Raw genomic sequence first — 18,346 nt, 5'->3', positions numbered from 1 at the left:
TATTGTTATTAGTGTTGACATAAACAGACTACAGTAAATGTACCTGCAAACAGTTCTCTCATAGCACCTGCTGTACTGTAACAAATCACACACAGAACTGTTGCATCCAGTAAATGCAATCCAAACATCCTTACAAAGGAAACAGTCCCCATTATAAAGTCAATAAAAAAAAGGATTTATTATTTACTCCCCCAGAAAAAGTTCAAAGGGGTTTGAAGCTCAATATCTACAAAGAGGTTTATAGAAGAAAGTCCTCATCGAAACTCCTTTCAGAGAAATATCTATAATCCACTTCAAATTACATCACACTTAAAAGACCAAATTGAAAACACAATATAACGGATTTAAAAAAAAAAAGTCCCATCTGTTTGAATGGTCCACATTTTCCAAATATGCACCGATTCAGGGTTACATGCTCACATTATGAAAGACGAAACACTGTGAAGTTCCCTCACGCCTGTCAACTCCAAGAACTGAATTTAAAAACAGGGAGGACGTGCAGAACTGAGCTGAACTCAGCAATTTTGTCAGAAAGTGTCGAGTAGCTAACACCCTGTAAAGCTTCAAAAGTGACTGGGGCAACTCAAAATGTCACTGCTCTGGCCAGGGAGCAGAGAAGATGCTGCACAGCTGGCTGCAGTGACGAGTTCCTCCTTGAATACACGTTAGTCTAATATAAAAACTATGAGCTCTGGCTCTTCACGTGTTTCAGTCATTCATTTTTCAGCACTCAAGAGTAACTCCCTAAGTGTGGCCCGAATTTGAATTCTTAATACAGCAGTGTAACGCTACTCCAGCGTGTAATTGGGAATCCACTCAGTGAACCAGAATGATTGTGGCACAGATGTCTGCAGCACAGGGTCCAAAATGCCTCAGCCGAGTGTGTGCAAACGTGAGTGTGTACTCTATGTTTGGTCACATGTGTAACTGAAATAGACAGACAATCCAAGAGAGTTGGGGGCAAACTGAATGTAAAACAAGATGAATGTTTTCTGCATGTGCGAGTACAGCCTGGCTTATCAGGCTTGGGCATAACTGGAGCATGATGCATTAAGGTGTGCGCTGTGCTACATGTAATTAGCCCGTGTAAAACGATCATGCACTCATCGTCTCTGCTGTTTGCATAATGGCAAATCTCCTATCTTTATCACGTTAAAGATTGGATGCAGTCTGTGTGAAATTCTGCCCTTCCCTCCGCTGTAACGACAGCAAAGCAAGCCCCACTTTAGCAAAGTTTACTGTTGATAAATGTGAAGCTTGGTAGCTTCTGACTTTAAAGTGAAGTGTTGCATGGGATTAGGGTGTTAAGCAAAATGCTGCTTCTGATGGTGTTTCAGAATGGATATGCTAAATTTTCATGTCAGAGATTCTTTTTTTTTTTTTTTATCTTCACTCTCTAATCAGAAAAATCCAGCAAATCGAGAGGTTTTCCCTGACAGATGTACAGCTCTCATTATGGCTTTGAAATCTAACCAAGTGACTGACACAAACAGGTAATTTACCAGTGAAACGAGGTTAATGAGATGATTCAAGAGCAGGCTGGTCGCTGTCGCCTAAGATGTTGCATGCATATTCACACGTTGTCCATCCTTGAGTCTTTTTTTTTTCTCCTTCTCTTGTCTCTTCAGCGTAACGATGGCACAGTCGCATCACTCAGACTGAAAGACAGCCGCATGAACTGGAGCATCATCATCAGCAATCCCTTTGTTCATTACAGAGCCTCGATCTGAACACATAATCGGGAGGTTTACGTGGTGGCGAGGGCTACCTGGATGTACTGAAGTGTGTGGGCTTTTTGGAGGAGAGAGAGGAGGACATAAATGTCTCCTTTTCCCCTCCAGCACAAAGACAAAACAAAAACCACTCTAGACCTGAAAAGATATTGGTTAAACAAAACCACAAGATTTCGGACAAGTTCAAAAATGTATACTCTTACACCATTTTTTGCAGAGACGTAACAACTCCCAAATTTTTTACACAGCATCATCATACTGTATGAATACATACAGGATTTCCATATAAATGTCTTTCTCCTCAGCCCAGATCTCCATCTCTTTATTCTGCAGCCAAGAGATGAATCCTTCCTTCATTTATCTTTAATTGGATTTCCAATATAAACTTGTTATCCTTCAGAGGTCCCTTTATGCCTCCCTCCTCCCTCACTCAACTTTCTGGGGGTGACATTAGAAGCTTTGCACGGCTGCTACATTATTCATCGAAGCGACCCACACATTCACAGCCAATAAAGTGAAACAAAACTAGAGTGAATATCCTCTGAAAGATTCACTCTGCTTTTTCTTGATTCGTTTCCCGCTCCGCTTGACGCATGTTAATTCCTTCCCACAATAACTTTAATAAAGGGTTTAGAGATCAAAGCATGGCAGTGGTGGGTAGAACCAAAATATCTGTTTCAAACTGGTTACACGATGTCTTTATCAACATCATTCACCAACCTCTGCTATCACCCTGACAAGACATCATTTGAGCCGTTCTTGTAAAGTCCTGGAGATCTCCTGTGGAGACGTTTTCTATGGGCTTGAGAAGTCATGGCCCAAGTGCAGGGCAGACAGATATTGTGTCCCAGCATGTATTTGGTAACAGCAGCAATGGGTCTGGACAGACAACCAAACTGTTACAGCCTTTCAAACCTTCCTCCATGACTTTTAACACATTTGACATGATTAAATATTCATGAATGAATGATAAAAGTGAAAAAACTCATACTTATGTATTATTAGTTAAGGAGTTTAACCCTCAACTAATCTGCAGCATCAAGACTGTGTGGGTGTGGTTTGATCAGGTTTGATTGACAGTGACCAGACCCAACAACTGTCACCACATTCTGGCACAAATGTTGTGATTGGTGTATTATGTAATATGTGACATCACCTTTTCCCATTTTCCCCGTCCACTTCAAACCACTCAGACGAGCACAGAGGAAGAAAAATCTTACAACCAAGTCTGATCCAGCCTTGACAGAGGGATCATCTGTTTGTGTCGGACCCCGTCGCTTACAGAAAGAAGCTCTTTTGGGGTGAGAAATGAACTGTTAAGATTTGAAAAATCAAAATATTGTCCAGAAGAGATGTGAGGACCCCCTGGGAGATCACTTGGGGAGCTGAGCAGCTCGCATTCAGAACAGTCTTATCTCTGTAAATAAACCATTTTCCCTTATTTACTTGTGGTCCAGACATCTTTAAAGCATTTTAAACATGTGATATAATTCATTGTGAAGATAAACTTAGGTTTCTTCTGCAATGTTGCTGCCACATTCAGCTGGTTTGGCCTGAAGCTAAAGCCACAGTTATATTCTTAATTAGTCGATTAAAGTCATGCAATGGTGCTCCCTACATGTGCAGATGTTGCCACACAAAAACAAATAAAGTAGTGAGGTTTATATCAGATATTATCCTAAATGTATTGTAGTGGGGACATTCAGAGATTCACTGTAACACATTTCTGGCGCTATATTCAGCCGGTACCCTTTGGTTTTCCCTGAGACATCATTATTTATCAGCACAGAGCTCTCAGCTCTGTCTGATATCTGTAAGCCCAGGAGAGAAGCAAGCAGCCTCAGGACAAAAAGAAATTAGCATTTAAGAAAGAAAGAAAACAATTAATAACTGGTTCAAGCCTCCCACTCGTGAGCCCCTGCTTGGCTGCAGAGACGTCAGCTCACCTAACCCCCATCGGGGCCTTTGTGTGGGTGCGCTAGACTGGCACAGGCTAAAAGTGAGGCAGCCAGAGATCCTCGGCTCTAACAGCTTGGCAGAGAGGGAATCGAGGCCTTTCTGTGCACTCGCCATCAGACAGCATTCAGTATTGAAGTGTGTGGGCGAGTGGAGGCATGCGAGGCGGCTGAGATAACAAGGGAAATTAGCAACCTGAATACAGGTTCTAGGAGAGTAGAATTAAAACTCGTCTAAAGCGAATGAGATTAAGGCATGAGAGCAAATGCAGATTGAACACGCAAAATGCCAACGTATGTAGTCAGCCACGGATTCTTTTTTTTTTCCTGAGTGTAAAAAATCTGATCGACGGTAACAGTGTGCCTCCTAGATGCTCCGGCTGAGACAAAAAAACAACACAGACAACAATTTAGAAATGAAATGACATGATGTACGCACCATAGTTGAAAATGTTCCCGTACAAAGAGAGATTATGACATTATTGGTGCACTCCAAGTAAAGCGGTTAGATCTGTTTTGCTTGTGACATGTTAACATCGACTTGCAAACCCTCGCCTCAGGCTGCATGTTTCCCTTATTAGACCGTTTCATTTTGACACTTTTTGGAGGCCTGAAAAGATGCAACTATGCAGGATTTTACCGGACAAAATCAAAGATTAAAGCCAGAAAAAAAATCTGATTTTTATGTAACAGAATCATGTTTTTCTTCTTTTTTCTATCCTGTAATATGAGTGTCTAGGAACCGGTTTCTGGTTTAGAAAATGTAGCTAAACCGTTTACAACCTGGCAGACTGTCTGATCGCTTGTTTCTTGCCCTGCCAGACAGTATTCGACAAAAACAAGAACCAAGTGCAAACCCAAGACTGGAAAAACAAACTGGAAGCATCCTTGCTTTCACTTACTGCAGGTCTCCTCCGCCTCATCCGAGCCATCGGGACACTCTGGTTCCCCGTCGCAACGCCAACGTCCCGGGACACACTGGCCATTTAAGCAGGCGAACTCTGCAGGAGCGCATGTCTTCCTGGCTGCTCAGAGAGAAACAAGGACAGAGAGACCAGGAAGTGTGAGGACAGTACGACAGGGCAGGAGCACGGTCAGTCTGCAGTCAGGCTTAATCTCTGTCATGAAACTGGTCACATTATCTGAATTTCATCCCTCTCATCAGGCTCATCATCTTGCACATGATTCCTGTGCAGCCCTCTCCGGTGCCCTCTCTCCTCATATCCTTCACTAATTATCTCCACTTTCCCTCTTTTCTTGACACTCATTCATTGTGCTGTCTCCCCCCCTCCTCCATCTGCTGGTATCCAAAAGTCTAATCTCTCCTTCAGGTTTGCCATCTCACAGCAACGACATGGTTAAACCTTTTACCTCCCAAACCTGTTTACCGCAGAAAGCTACAAGCCAGCGTGGCCACAGGCTGATAAACACGTCAAGCGTGCTGAGAATTAGAAATCAAAAACATGTCAGCCAAAGGCCTGTTTAAGCTGCAAGAAGAAAAAGGAGTGATCAAAAGTTTGATGTGACAGCCCAGGGCTCATCACGGTTGCTACCCAAATCTTACTAACCCACTGTGTTCAAAGAGAAATATGGACTTCACACACACACACACACACACACACACACACACACAAAAACACATTCTCCACCTGCAGCAACAAGCCTGCGAGCTCGGCCGAGAAGCCAGAAGCAGACAGGGGTCAGAGTCATTCAATTTCCTCGGCCTGTTACTCCAGGAGGACCTGAGATACAGTCTAATAAATCACTGGCTAAAAGGCCCTCAGCTGAGCTCTCTGGTGTTGTTACACAGCCACAACTGTTCCTAAGTTGGCCCCGTCTTGGCTCTGATGCTTCAAATTAGATAGAGCGTTTAGAGATGTGCGGGGAGCTTAAGCTTAGCTGAGGGGCTGTAAGGAAAGAGAGCAGGCAGCGAGTCTTTCTTCGCTACGTGCGCACTAATCTAACTCTGCGCTCACTTCTCCAGCTTCTGCTCTTTCTTGACCTTGGTTTCAAAGGACAGAAATGTAGTCAAAATCGGCTGCACCATGCAAGGCAGTTACATCATACGGACAGAAATGTAAATTTAAACATGTGCAAGTCATCCCTTAGCAGCTGCTGTCATGGTGGACTGGTTAAAAACCTGGCAGGGACTAATGATGGAAGAGCACCTTTTCTTCATGTCTGGAGCACATTTCCTGCGACAGACTGCATCCCTTTACGTTTGATGACAACAACATGCACACTCTGCGCTGTTTTGTACAATTACCTTCCAGTATGCTTCATCAGAACTGCTTGTCGATGGTGAAATACAAGTGGAAAGCACACCTTTTTCAACGTCAGACTACCGTCAATGCAATTCAACATTCACTCCCTCTTCATGCAGTGCCAGGGTTTCGACTTCTCTTTCAGCTCGTTTTTCACTCGACTACTGCTGATACTTTTACTATCGATTGCAAAACTGAATGTCTACCAGGAGGGACTGCCTTAAAATATGCAGGCTGCTAAAACAATAATAATTGAATTTATGTCTCAACAAAATCAATTCTTGTATAAATTGCGCTGTTCTTTACCACCTCATTTTTGATTGCACAGTCTTACCTGTACTACCTATGGGGGTAGCTAGACAGATGGAGAGGAAGAACTGGGCTGCTTAGAGAGATTTCAGTAAGTAAATTAAACTGGAGGACAAAGGTGGGATTTGGGACATGTCGAGCTGCAGACCCCTGTTCTGTGTCATTCTCTGGCTGTCTTTCACCAGAGACTGAAAGACACCAAACTCTACTGATCACATTTACAGTATGGGTCACTTAAGTGACACTGTGCACTGCAGTCCAGCAGCTCCAGTACAAGACAGCCCGCCAATGAGAAGCACTCAGATTAGAAATTACTTGTCTCTAATTCTAAATCTTGTTTAATTGCACCGTTCTCAATTATCTCCTGTGTCAGAGTGGCAAAGTCAAAGCGATAACGGCTCATCTTGGCTTGTTGACGCTATCAAAAGCAAATGAAATGTCTGATAGTGTCGCTCCAACAGGGTGTGTTTTCAGCAGTGAATGTGTTTTCAGCCTGTAACCATAATCAGCGACCCTTGTTTCATTCCACTTCAAAAATGTCAATTAACATTCTTTCTCGCCTTTTCTGCAAGACGTAATGAACTGACCCCATTAAACATTCCCTCTCCTCCCTTTGTTCCCTCACTTCTCTCCCTTTTCTAAGCCCCCAAGCCTCTAACTTTGCCACCACGGAAAAATAAACACGTTTGATTGTTATTTTTCTTAGATCACATAAAGTGTGTATGTTTTCCGGCTTGCAGCTTAAGTGCCACTTGCGTCCTCATTAGAGAGCAGGAATGCGGGCCTTTGTTAAAGGTGAAGACGGATGATTAGGGGGCAAACGAGGACTGTGACATCCTTTTAACCAACACCTCCCTCAAGTGTATAAACTCATTAGTGGTGTTCCCACATTACAAAAAAAAACAAACTCTGGTATTTCCTGCAACACACACACAGAGAAACACATAAGAAACCACATGAATATTTTCCAAACCTATTTATCACTCATGTAGGAAGGTGTGGCGGTGGAAGAGAAGGAGAGACACAAACCGAGAGACCCCCGAGGCTTAGCACCAGGTTTAAAGGAAACAGAATAATTAGATTCATAACATCCGACAAATCCTGGAAGATTCAGAAAATTCTTATTCAATTAATTAATCTGGCTCCCGTGAGAAGAACAAAAAGAGAGCTGAGGGCAAAATTGAGAACCTCGGGCGAAGCGGTATGTGCTGCCGCTTTAGATGTTAAATAATAGCACGACCAAAACCTTGAAAATCTCACTCCGGTACGTGGCCTCTGCCGGTCAGATGTGCCCACGTTGTGCACTTTCTCTCTAGGAGTCTGAGCTTCTTACCCAATCCAACGGAGCTTGCTACTCATTTCAGTGAAGGTCTACAGGGGCCATGGTTCACTTGGCTCATGCCATCTGCTTGGAATGACTTTCTGTTTTAATTAGAAGGTTTTAAAATGTTAGGCTCATTGGGGGGGCGGTGAGTGTTAGGGTGGGCTGAAGGGGAAAGTGACCGGAGAGTGAGGAGAAACCTTTAGATAGAAAGAGGAGAAATAACAGAAGTGAGTAATAGCTGCAGAGATGGAGACTGACGTACACAGTAATAATGCTTTATGGAATCCTAATGGAAAGTGTGATACTGAATAAAAACAGGCAATATTACTGTAGATGGCAGGGATAGCACTTACTGAACATTAATCCTGATGACATGTACTGCACGCATGTAAGCCCACTCACTCTCATGCCCACACACACACACACACACACACACACACACACACACACTGTCTCCCTGTTCGACTATAAATGGCAGAATTTAACACTGAGTCACAGCTCTAGCACATTCGGAAAGAATCTAAGAAAAAACAAAAACAGCAACAATTTAATGTTGTGTGGGTCACCCATCCCCATCGAGAGCATTACAAATGGGATGTGACACAGACAGAATGAGGGCTCTGCACAGGGGAGTTCACCCAGCCATGCTATGTCTCCTGGAGGAGGTACAGTGGGAAGGAGCTCCACGCTCCGACAACCCCACCTGGAGCCTTCTCCTCTGGGGCCGATGTTATCAACATTTCAACACTTCTAATCCTTTTCATCTTTCTTAAACTCAATTCATGTCGATGTGCATGGCAGACCTGCATGCAGTGTGGCTGTTCTGCTACATTGGGGTGATGTTGAGTTTTGTGTGATAATCCAGTATGTGGACGTCGGTTTTGCTCACCATATATGTCACAGATGTATTTTCCTCAGGAGCTTAAGGTGAGTGTAAAAACTGTCAAAAAATATGACTTATTCTACCTTGAGGAGCTGCTAACCAGCTTTTAACATTTAACCAGGCTAACACCGTGGCTCTAGGGATGGAAATGTCAGTCTGTCGGCCGGTTGGTTGGTCACCACTTTGCTCTTTTGATGATATCATTACAGAGGAACATGGGACTCTCCAGTTAATGTAATGATCATGTTATGTCCACCAGTTTTAATCATTTCAGCTTGGTTTTGTCTGTCAGTTTGACACAGTAGATGTCTTAAAATACAACAATACCCCCAAGCTTCGGCCAGTGTTGCCATGGAAAAGAATCCATTCAGAGTCCGCTAACTCAAAGCGATAGCAAATGCTTCATCATTTAAATTGTGAACAAAACCAAAATCCTGGAGTAAAGTGGTTTAAACTACAGGCTGTATTGTACCTGCACATACGCTTTGACCCCGGTCACCACATGTTTCTTGCCGAAATGCACCTTAGGATCCATCGTTAACTAGGTCAGAGGGTTGGTGGTTCAAGCGTGCATTTCATTGGGTACAATGAGCAGGTTGTGAATGTGTGTGTGTGTGAATGGGTGAATGCTGGCTTGTGTTTGAAGCGCTCTGAGTGCTAAGACTAGAAAAACATTATATAAGCACGGACCATTTACCATTACTCCCCCCCTTTATTTTTTATGTACACAGCCTTGCACACCTGTACCTTTAACTTTTTATCTAAGAGCTAGACATGTTCATTGGCCTTCTGTACTGACGAGTTAACCTGACGAATTTCATGTTCATTCAAGCCACAGAAGTGCTCCAACTGTGAGTCACGTAACGCTGCCTACGAGCAAAATGAATGGGAATTTAACTTTTTGAAAAAGCTCCTCTCACTTCACCACTTGACACCATCCATCAATCCATCCATCCATTGTCTTGCGCTTATCCGGGGCCGGGTTGCGGGGGTTGCGGGGGGAGCAGTCTGAGCAGGGACGCCCAGACTTCCCTCTCCCCGGACACTTCCTCCAACTCTTCCGGGGGGATCCCGAGGCGTTCCCAGGCCAGCCGAGTGACATAGTCACCCCAGCATGTCCTGGGTCTTCCCCGGGGCCTCCTCCCGGTGGGACATGCCTGGAACACCTCCCTAGGGAGGCGTCTAGGGGGCATCCGATAGAGATGCCCGAGCCACCTCAGCTGACTCCTCTCGATGCGGAGGAGCAGCGACTCTACTCTGAGCTCCTTCCGGGTGACAGAGCTCCTCACCCTATCTCTAAGGGAGCGCCCCGCCACCCTGCGGAGGAAACTCATTTCAGCCACTTGTATCCGGGACCTCGTTCTTTCGGTCATGACCCTAAGTTCATGACCATAGGTGAGGGTAGGAACGTAGACTGACCGGTAAATCGAGAGCTTCGCCTTTCGGCTCAGCTCCTTCTTTACCACGACAGACCGATACAGCGACCGCATTACTGCAGCCGTTGCACCGATCCGCCTGTCAATCTCACGTTCCATCCTTCCCTCACTCGTGAACAGGATCCCAAGATACTTAAACTCCTCCACTTGAGGCAGGAACTCTCCCCCAACCTGAACTCTCATCCCAGCTGCTTCACACTCGGCTGCGAACCACCCCAGCGCATGCTGAAGGTTCTGGCTCGAGGTAGCCAACAAGACAACATCATCCGCGAAAAGCAGAGACGAAATCTGCCGGCCCCCGAACCGAACCCCCTCCGGCCCCTGGCTGCGCCTAGAAATCCTGTCCATAAAAATGATGAACAGAACCGGTGACAAAGGGCAGCCCTGCCAGAGTCCAACATGCACCGGGAACAGGTCCGACTTACTGCCAGCAATGCGGACCAAGCTCCTGCTCCGGTTGTACAGGGACTGTACAGCCCTCAACAGAGGGCCTCCAACCCCATACTCCTGGAGCACCTCCCACAGAATGACGCGAGGGACACGGTCGAATGCCTTCTCCAAGTCCACGAAGCACATGTGGACTGGTTGGGCAAACTCCCATGAACCCTCAAGCACCCTGTGGAGGGTATAGAGCTGGTCCAGTGTTCCACGGCCAGGACGAAAACCGCATTGTTCCTCTTGAATCCGGGGTTCAACTATCGGCCGGATTAAGTGTGTCTAATTACTGTGTTTTGGGTTTAATTTGTAAGTTAATTGACGAGTAAAACACTTTTTTCATGCTCCTGAAAAAAACGAGTTTTGGAGATACGTGCTTTTTATCGGACAGCGACGAAATATAAGCACGCTAACATGATAAACTGAGATTGTGAACATGGCAATGTTCACGGTCTTATACCTGCTAAACATCAGCATGTTAGCACTGTCACTGTGAGCCTGTTAGCAAGTGTGCATTTAAGTAAAGTCACAGCTGTGCCAAAGTTTTGTCAGACAGCTAATTATTTCATTTTCTAATTGTGTGTGTGTGTGTGTGTGTGTGTGTGTGTGTGTGTGTGTGTGTGTGTGTGTGTGTGTGTGTGTGTGTGTGTGAAGTGTGAGTCACAGGTATTAAATATTGGTACAAATTACCAACTAGGAAGCTTCAAAAGCTCAACAGTGTGAATATGTGCGTGTGAGTATAAGGCTGCTGGATGTCAGTCTTAATGCATCCTGTCAAGAACTGAGCTCACTGCATCAATCTGCACCAGAGCAGAGCAGCAGACAGTCCTCAGTCATCTGACATTCACACACACACCCTAACCCCTTGAAGAAACTTTTTTTTTAACCATGAGGGATATTAATGACAGCTCTTTCCATTCGGAGGCCATGAGAAGCTTAATAGGTAATGCAATGATAAGCACGTTCTTCTGGGCATCAAAGACAAATGGCCTCATTAGCTCAGAGGGAAGTAGGGGAGTGTTGTCGAAGCAGGAAACATAATATATCCTGTTGGCTTAAACCGGCATGCAAATGACAAAACCTTCCAGAATTAATGGGATATCATGGTAGCATACAAAAAGCAGCATGGCATCAACAAGACTTGGGACGCGCTGTTCCTGAAATTGCTTTTGCGAATGATTATAGGATTTAATTAGGCTAATTTGAGTTTTGAGGTTTACTAGAAGTGCTAAATGCACAGGCAGACATTTTCTGATATCATACCTTCAGCAGAAGCAGAAGCAGAAGAAGTAGTTTCTCCTGTTGATTCCAGCCCATTATCTGTCAATAGAGGAACTGGCTACGTATTGTCTCCTGTCAGTCGGGTCTGGGTAGAGAACTAACAGGAAGACAAAAAGCCAAATGGGGCAGCACACTAACTCAGCGCTGGTTGATAGAGTATTGATCTAGCAACACAGAGCCACAGAGTAATGGCATTCACAGATTAATTCCTTCTCTCTTTATCTCTCTTACCCTCTCTCGAGCAGAACCTTTTTGCCCTTTTGGCCAAATTGAGCAAATCAGAGGTTAAAGATAAAGTTAAAGGTATGACATCATTTTGCTTACCCTCCTATGGGAAATCCAAACGGGAAATCACATGTAATTTTCCTTGTACATGACCAATTCTTGTGTTCCTTACCCATATCAAGGCTGATGTGTGATTAAGGGCTATGCAATATATATAACTCTGACATAACATGAGTTATTATTATTATTGGCTGAAAGGTGTGCATTTGTAAAATGCATAGTCATATAAAACTTGTACACAAATGAATGAATCCAATGAATTCTGAAACAACATCAAATTTAAATCGATTGTGTGTTAAAAAAAAAAAGTGATGGAGGCACTAGAAAATGATCTCAGAAAACTAAAACATTGTATTGTTTGGCTTCTTCTGGCAGGTGTTGGCCATTACATTGATATAAGGCAACAGATTGTCCCAATTGTTGCTTTAGTGAAGTTGACAAAGACAGTGAGAGCACAACAATGTATAAATCAGCCACACTGGAATATGCCACAAATGGTACGCCATTATAATACTGTATCCAGCAAAGCCTGCTATCAGGTCTGCATCTCAATACATTCAGGATGGCAGAGATAAGGGAAGCTCCTTCTTTTCACTGTCCAGCATTTCTTCTGACCTTGTGTACTGATCAAAGACACATACTGTGCTAATTATAGCTCTCAGCCTACTAAAAGACATATTTTCTCTCCCCCTGTCAGGTCACTTTAGCACAAACAACCTCTTGACCAAGGAGGAGACTGGGCAGGCTCAGCTAGCAGAGCTCCTTGGCTCCTTGGAAGCAGCATGAGAGTGATTTTTAATGAAGATGCTTTGGTTAAGTTTGGCTAAGCCCCAACAGATTTAGCCTGCAGGACGATATCAGACAGAGTACAGGTGGTTGTACACCGGCGCCTGTGAGAGAGCTACAGGATGCCGCTGAGCCAAATTCACATTCGGAACAAGTCTTTTATCAAACTGTTTTAAAGCTTTGATACAATTTCTTTGTATTCACGCTCATGTGGCGGTCCACTTCCTTCTGCTCTGCATGCTCATATGGAGCATGCACGGGGGTGGACACAAGCACACACAAAAGATACACATACCGCAGGGCAGTGAAATCAAATGGACAATTATTGCTGAGATAACACACATCAGTGTTTACAAGAAAAGCACAAACGTATACACACATAAACACACACCGCTCACATATCTCTGCCCTTCACCACATGATGCCTGCTCCATGTGTCTGACCTTCTGCTACACTCCTTTTTTTCCTGTGTTTGCTGATTTAGGGAAGCAAAATGTGGTTAATATACAGCCATATGTCAACATTTTCATCCTACAGCCTGGCATCTTCACTGCGGCACAATGTTCCTTTGTACAAACTGCAGAGCAAGCCAAAGCTGCAGGGGACCTTCGTCAAACAAGCTGAGCCCTCACTTAAATTCAGTTTGGTCAAGGGTGAAAAGGAAATCTGAATGTAATATTTCAGAATTTGCTATATATGTGCTGGTTTCCAGTTCCCAGGTGTGCTGAATGTCCTATTAAATTCTAGCAGACAGAAACTGCTACCAGTGTAAGGTTATACTGACAGTCACATAATGATGAAAATGACACAAACTGTGGCTGTGCTTTCTTAAAAAGCAGCAGGTTATATAGTCAAGTCATAATCCCTAAGCACTCAAAACCTTCAGCACCCCATTTTTAATATTACTAATGGACAGTGTTTTTGCACCAATAGCTACAAATAGTCCATGTATTATACATTCAGGAATTACCGCTCTGTGTGGTAGTTCTCACTGTTAGCGGTGGAGTACGCCATTGCTGTGCAGATTCAAACAGAATTAACAAACATGAGGGATTCATAGGAAGCAGTGCATGTGCAGTACTTAATCCAGCCCCACTGTAGTTTATCTCAATGATATCAGCTTCCCTGTTTACTGCTGGCTCTACTAACCCCACCAAACATTTCCTACTGTGACTGCCTTGCATTAAAAGCATTGAACTGGCCATACTTATGCAATTTATTAAAGTTGCATTTATTGCTACCACTAATAACTATGGGTGTCACAAAATCTGACTGAAATCTGAAGGATGGTAACTTTGAAGCCTGGATGTGACTGAAGTTGGACCAATTATAAGAGTGGCTTCAGAACTGACCATTTGTTCACTGCATCAAACACAGAGGAACAAACAATCAAACCTTTTGAGCTAAGTGATGCGCTGGGTAGATGCAGAAGCGTCTTGTGGGTTGCTGTGACTCATGATAGGCTGCTGAATGAGAGTCAGATAATAAACTGACCTACATTAGCTAACAATACTCTCACAAGCTGAATTTCCCTATAGTTGCCTGTTTACCGTTTAGTACTAAACAGCCACCACAGAGAAATGTGACATAAATGAAGCTGCTGTCACCTGTAAATTTCTATTATTTGCCATCATGAACTGTCATTGTGTAGAATGGTATCCATATCAACAAGGAGGCATCAGGGTCATCAGCAAAGAACAAGACTGTGGACACACAAACTGTGCATTTATGACCTATTTATACCATATCTATGGATATATAAGATATATAAGAACAGAGACGAGAACAGATAGAGGAAGGTAAATCAGCTTACATATGACATTTCTAAAGCAGCATCAGTGATGCAACCTCGCTGTAATGTCGTCCAATCCTATGTAATTACCATTTCTGCTGGAAAGCCTAACCTAGATTCAGCCAGGAATTTTACGTCTCATTATGGAGTAAAAACAATTGTTGTACAAGTGGCTACACAGTTATATTTGGCGGTACAGGTTCTGCTCTCTGGGGTGTTCGCTGCGTGAATTCCAGCAGTCTGCTAATGATTCAGCGGGGAGCGCAATCAAACCCCAGGGGTGTCAGAACAGAGCCAGGCAGACACATATCAATGAGATAAGGAAGACGTAGCTTCGAGAGAAACGCCTCCAGAAACAGACGACAGGAACCACACTGGAGGAAGGTGCGACGGTGCAGGGAGTCAACAGCACAACCCAGTCAGCAGCAGAGCATCGGGTAAAGAAATGTGTAAAATTACTGAGCGTTTCATTGAGAAACATGTGCTTGGAGTCAAATAAAGCATTTTGGCAGAGGAATCTAATTATGGCAGGCAGGGGTGGAAGCAGGCAAGGTTTTAACAGCAGGTGTTTGCAGGATCCAGCCCCTACTGCTGTTTCTTAATCCACGGCAAGGGTCAGACAATGTGTATTTTTCTGCAGTTGGAATGCGTGCATCCACAAATCCTACTTTTATCAGAAAATGAGCAAAAAAAAAAAACATCAACGTCCTAATAAAACTAATCCTGCTCGACAGATGGACGGCCCTCTTGGTGGTAAGATAAAATACCGAAAGCTTCATTTTGATAAAGACCTGATTCTCTGACTATTTTACACACAAAATCACAAGACTTTGCAAATGGAATTGAAAGCATTACAGAAGCAGCCTCTGAATTTATAGTCGGTAAGCCTCCGACTGGAGTGCCATCCACGTGAGAGGGGACAGGCTGGTAGGTGCAGTCTGTCACCTGCCCCACAGTTTTTGGTAATAAAGTCTCCCTGGTCTAAAAAACAAGGAGGCACACAATTTGAGCCCGGGTCCCTCGGCCAAACATCTGACACTTCCACTGCTGCTCTTCCCTCCAGAGCCTCTCCAGCACGCTTCAGTGGAAATCATTCCCAATCAACACAGCAGCCAGATGCTCCTTCTTCCTGGCCCGAAACAGTCTGCAGTCTGGAGTTCAAACCGGCATCCTGGTGAATCTAACTTACATATTTTGCAGAGGCTGCTGCCTTCTGTTGTTCTTGTGTTGTTCTGTGTGTTATTCAGTCCTGAGGTCTTGTATTTCTCATCGCAATCACATCGGTCCACCCAGACTTTTTCCCCTGAGATGTATTGATCAGACTCTCAGTTTTTAACCTTTAATGATTCAGGGAAGCTTGACTGCACACACATAATCTTCCTCAGAACTGCTTTGCTTCACATCCAAGTTGTTCACACCACCTTAAACCTACAGCTGTTCAAAGCACTGTCATTTATATAGCAGCTACTGAGCAGCTCCAGTGGCACAGCTGGGGGTTTAGAAGCTTGCTTTAGGCAGATACTCAAACATATTTGGGAAGAAAGAGGCAGGGTGTTTAACTTTCTCCAAAGTAGAGCTCAAATCTCCAATCTCCAAAGACCACATCTTTAACATCTAGGCTCTAGCTGCCCATACATTCTAGTATTAGTTTTGAAGTTTCAAACGAAATCTGGAATAAAAGCTTTCACTACAAAGATCCAACTGACTTTGTATTCTGACATGTCAGATCACAGATTAGAAGCACAGAACTTTGAAAGCCTCATAGAAGATCTCAGGGGAGATCAGTGCTGTGAGTTTACAGTAAAACACAGTGCAAATTATCTGATTAATTAAGTGCACAAATGCAGTCTTATGTGAACATAGTTCAAAAGACTCAACAAACAGGATGTGAAGCATGCCTATGGCCCAGCACACACACTCAAACCATACTTCTACATGTGCACACACGTAATCTTTCTATTCACTCTTATCCAATCTCACAGAATTAGGAAAAAAGACACAAAATGGCTTTTAATATTCTTTTACAGTAATTTGAGACCAAGTATGAGTCCAAAATGAGAGTATGCACTGCTGGTAATCCAATGAATGGACATTAATTAGGAGAATCCCAAAGTGATTTCCCCCTTCACTTGGACAATCTCCCCTCAGTTTCAGTGCAGCTACACACAGGAGACAGTCTTCTTAACAATCATTATCCATCTGTCAGAAGTAATTATGACTCCAGGACCAAATGCCATCACTCACTTTTGAGACCTGACTGACACAATCCATAAAGTCTGCAGCAATGAAAGAGCTGGTGGGTCTATCACTTTACAATCAGTTTGTGGAGGGAATGTTTTACTTCATTTAAACTTAACCACTTCGTGTCTTGTTCAAAGTTGGTAGCGAACAAGACCAAGAGTCTGCAGCCATGCCAGCAGCGCTACAAGGCTGAGCTGATGACTAGCCTCAGCATGATAACATGCTTATAGTGACAATCGTTAAGTCAGGCTTAATGTTAACTCATGTTAGCACAGTCACGGTACTGCTGATCATGTTCACCATCTTAGTTTAACATGTTAGCATGTCGCCCTTGGCTAATTACAAAATTCCATGGCAATCCATCCAGCAGCTGTCAAGACATTTCACTTCAAACCAAAAAATATCAACCTCATAGTGGCAAAAAGAGGATTCATGAATGACTGCACTCTTATGGCAATCTATCCAATTGAACTGGTGGACCGGCAGAGTGTCCGGCACTGCCATCCTTAGAGCCACACCGCTCGCACGGCTCGAAAGCCAAGGTGCAAATGAGACACATTCGAGTCAGATGTTGAAAAGGTGTAAATGAATCCATACTCTTACTCCTCCTAAGTGTTACTAGGTCAGTGAGCGACCTCTCTACACAGCCACACACACATCTTATCCCCCTTGATAATAACAGCTAAAGGGGATAAAATAGCGCCTTCTCTTGCCACATCTGAAGTGACAGGAAGAAGGCTCCTCCAGCAATTTCACACATACAATGCTGCAGAAGGCCTATGTATGTAGGGTTTATCAGATCCCTGATCAGTGCAACCACTGAACAGCCTATACTGGTGAGGGGGAGGTATGAGTAACAGTCTCACTTCTAAAATTATGAGTCATACGTGTGTTCATTTTGGATAGTTGTTGGCTAGCAAATGAAACAGGTTTTGCTGTAACGGATCTGCTGGTGTTATTTATCCGTTACCAAACACCAACGTCAACCTCTGGACAGGAGCAGGGTTGACCCTGATTATAGCCAGATTTTATGTCAAAGTCTGCTTCTCCTTCAGAAAGTGTTGCCCTGTGTTTCCCATAAAGCTGCCCATCATGGTTGGAGTTATGTCTTAGGTCTTATGTTAAGGATAGCTGTAGAAGATATTATCTATTTGGGGTCAGGGATAAGGTAAGGCTCAAGTTAAGGTAAGGGGAAACACAAATTGATGGCATAGTACTGGGAAGACCAAGGCAGAAGCAATCAAACTTGCTATCTCGCTAACAGAGACACATACACATATGTAGCTAAAAAAAAAAAATCACATCTAGATTTAAATGGATATGAGACACATGTAAAAGAGGTCTATGGTCTGAGATTTATCAGATCAGACTGCTCATCTCACACTATATAACTTAGTCTATGAAAGTGCTTGTTGGCAACCCAAAATGTTATTTCATCTGAACACAACACAGTAAAATAAAACACCCTTTATAGTCTTCGAGGGGCTATTAGATCTATTCCAAAGCGTCAAGTAGTCTTCCATTTTGCATTGAGTTTACAATGGGTCTGGATTTAAGAATAAATGCTAGAAAGCACCTTGCCACTCTAAGTCAAAGGCGTCCAAACGCGCTCAGAGAGCCGA

The 18,346-nt window shown here is 43.7% G+C and overlaps 1 protein-coding gene across 2 annotated transcripts in view; it reads right to left on the bottom strand.

The window, feature by feature from the left end:
- The window catches only part of LOC139339241 (low-density lipoprotein receptor-related protein 8-like), a 75,264-nt gene that overhangs the window by 43,934 nt on the left and 12,984 nt on the right, over positions 1–18,346 (bottom strand). For both annotated transcript variants that reach the window (XM_070974770.1, XM_070974771.1), the window contains exon 3: positions 4,591–4,713. In XM_070974770.1, coding sequence (XP_070830871.1) covers positions 4,591–4,713 — 123 coding nt within the window. The remainder of the gene's footprint in view (positions 1–4,590; positions 4,714–18,346) is intronic.

The sequence above is a fragment of the Chaetodon trifascialis genome, chromosome 11 (assembly GCF_039877785.1).
Source record: "Chaetodon trifascialis isolate fChaTrf1 chromosome 11, fChaTrf1.hap1, whole genome shotgun sequence".
NCBI classification, from domain to species: domain Eukaryota; kingdom Metazoa; phylum Chordata; class Actinopteri; order Chaetodontiformes; family Chaetodontidae; genus Chaetodon; species Chaetodon trifascialis.
The sequence above is the reverse complement of the archived record's forward strand: the minus strand, read 5'-3'. Positions and strand labels throughout refer to the sequence as shown.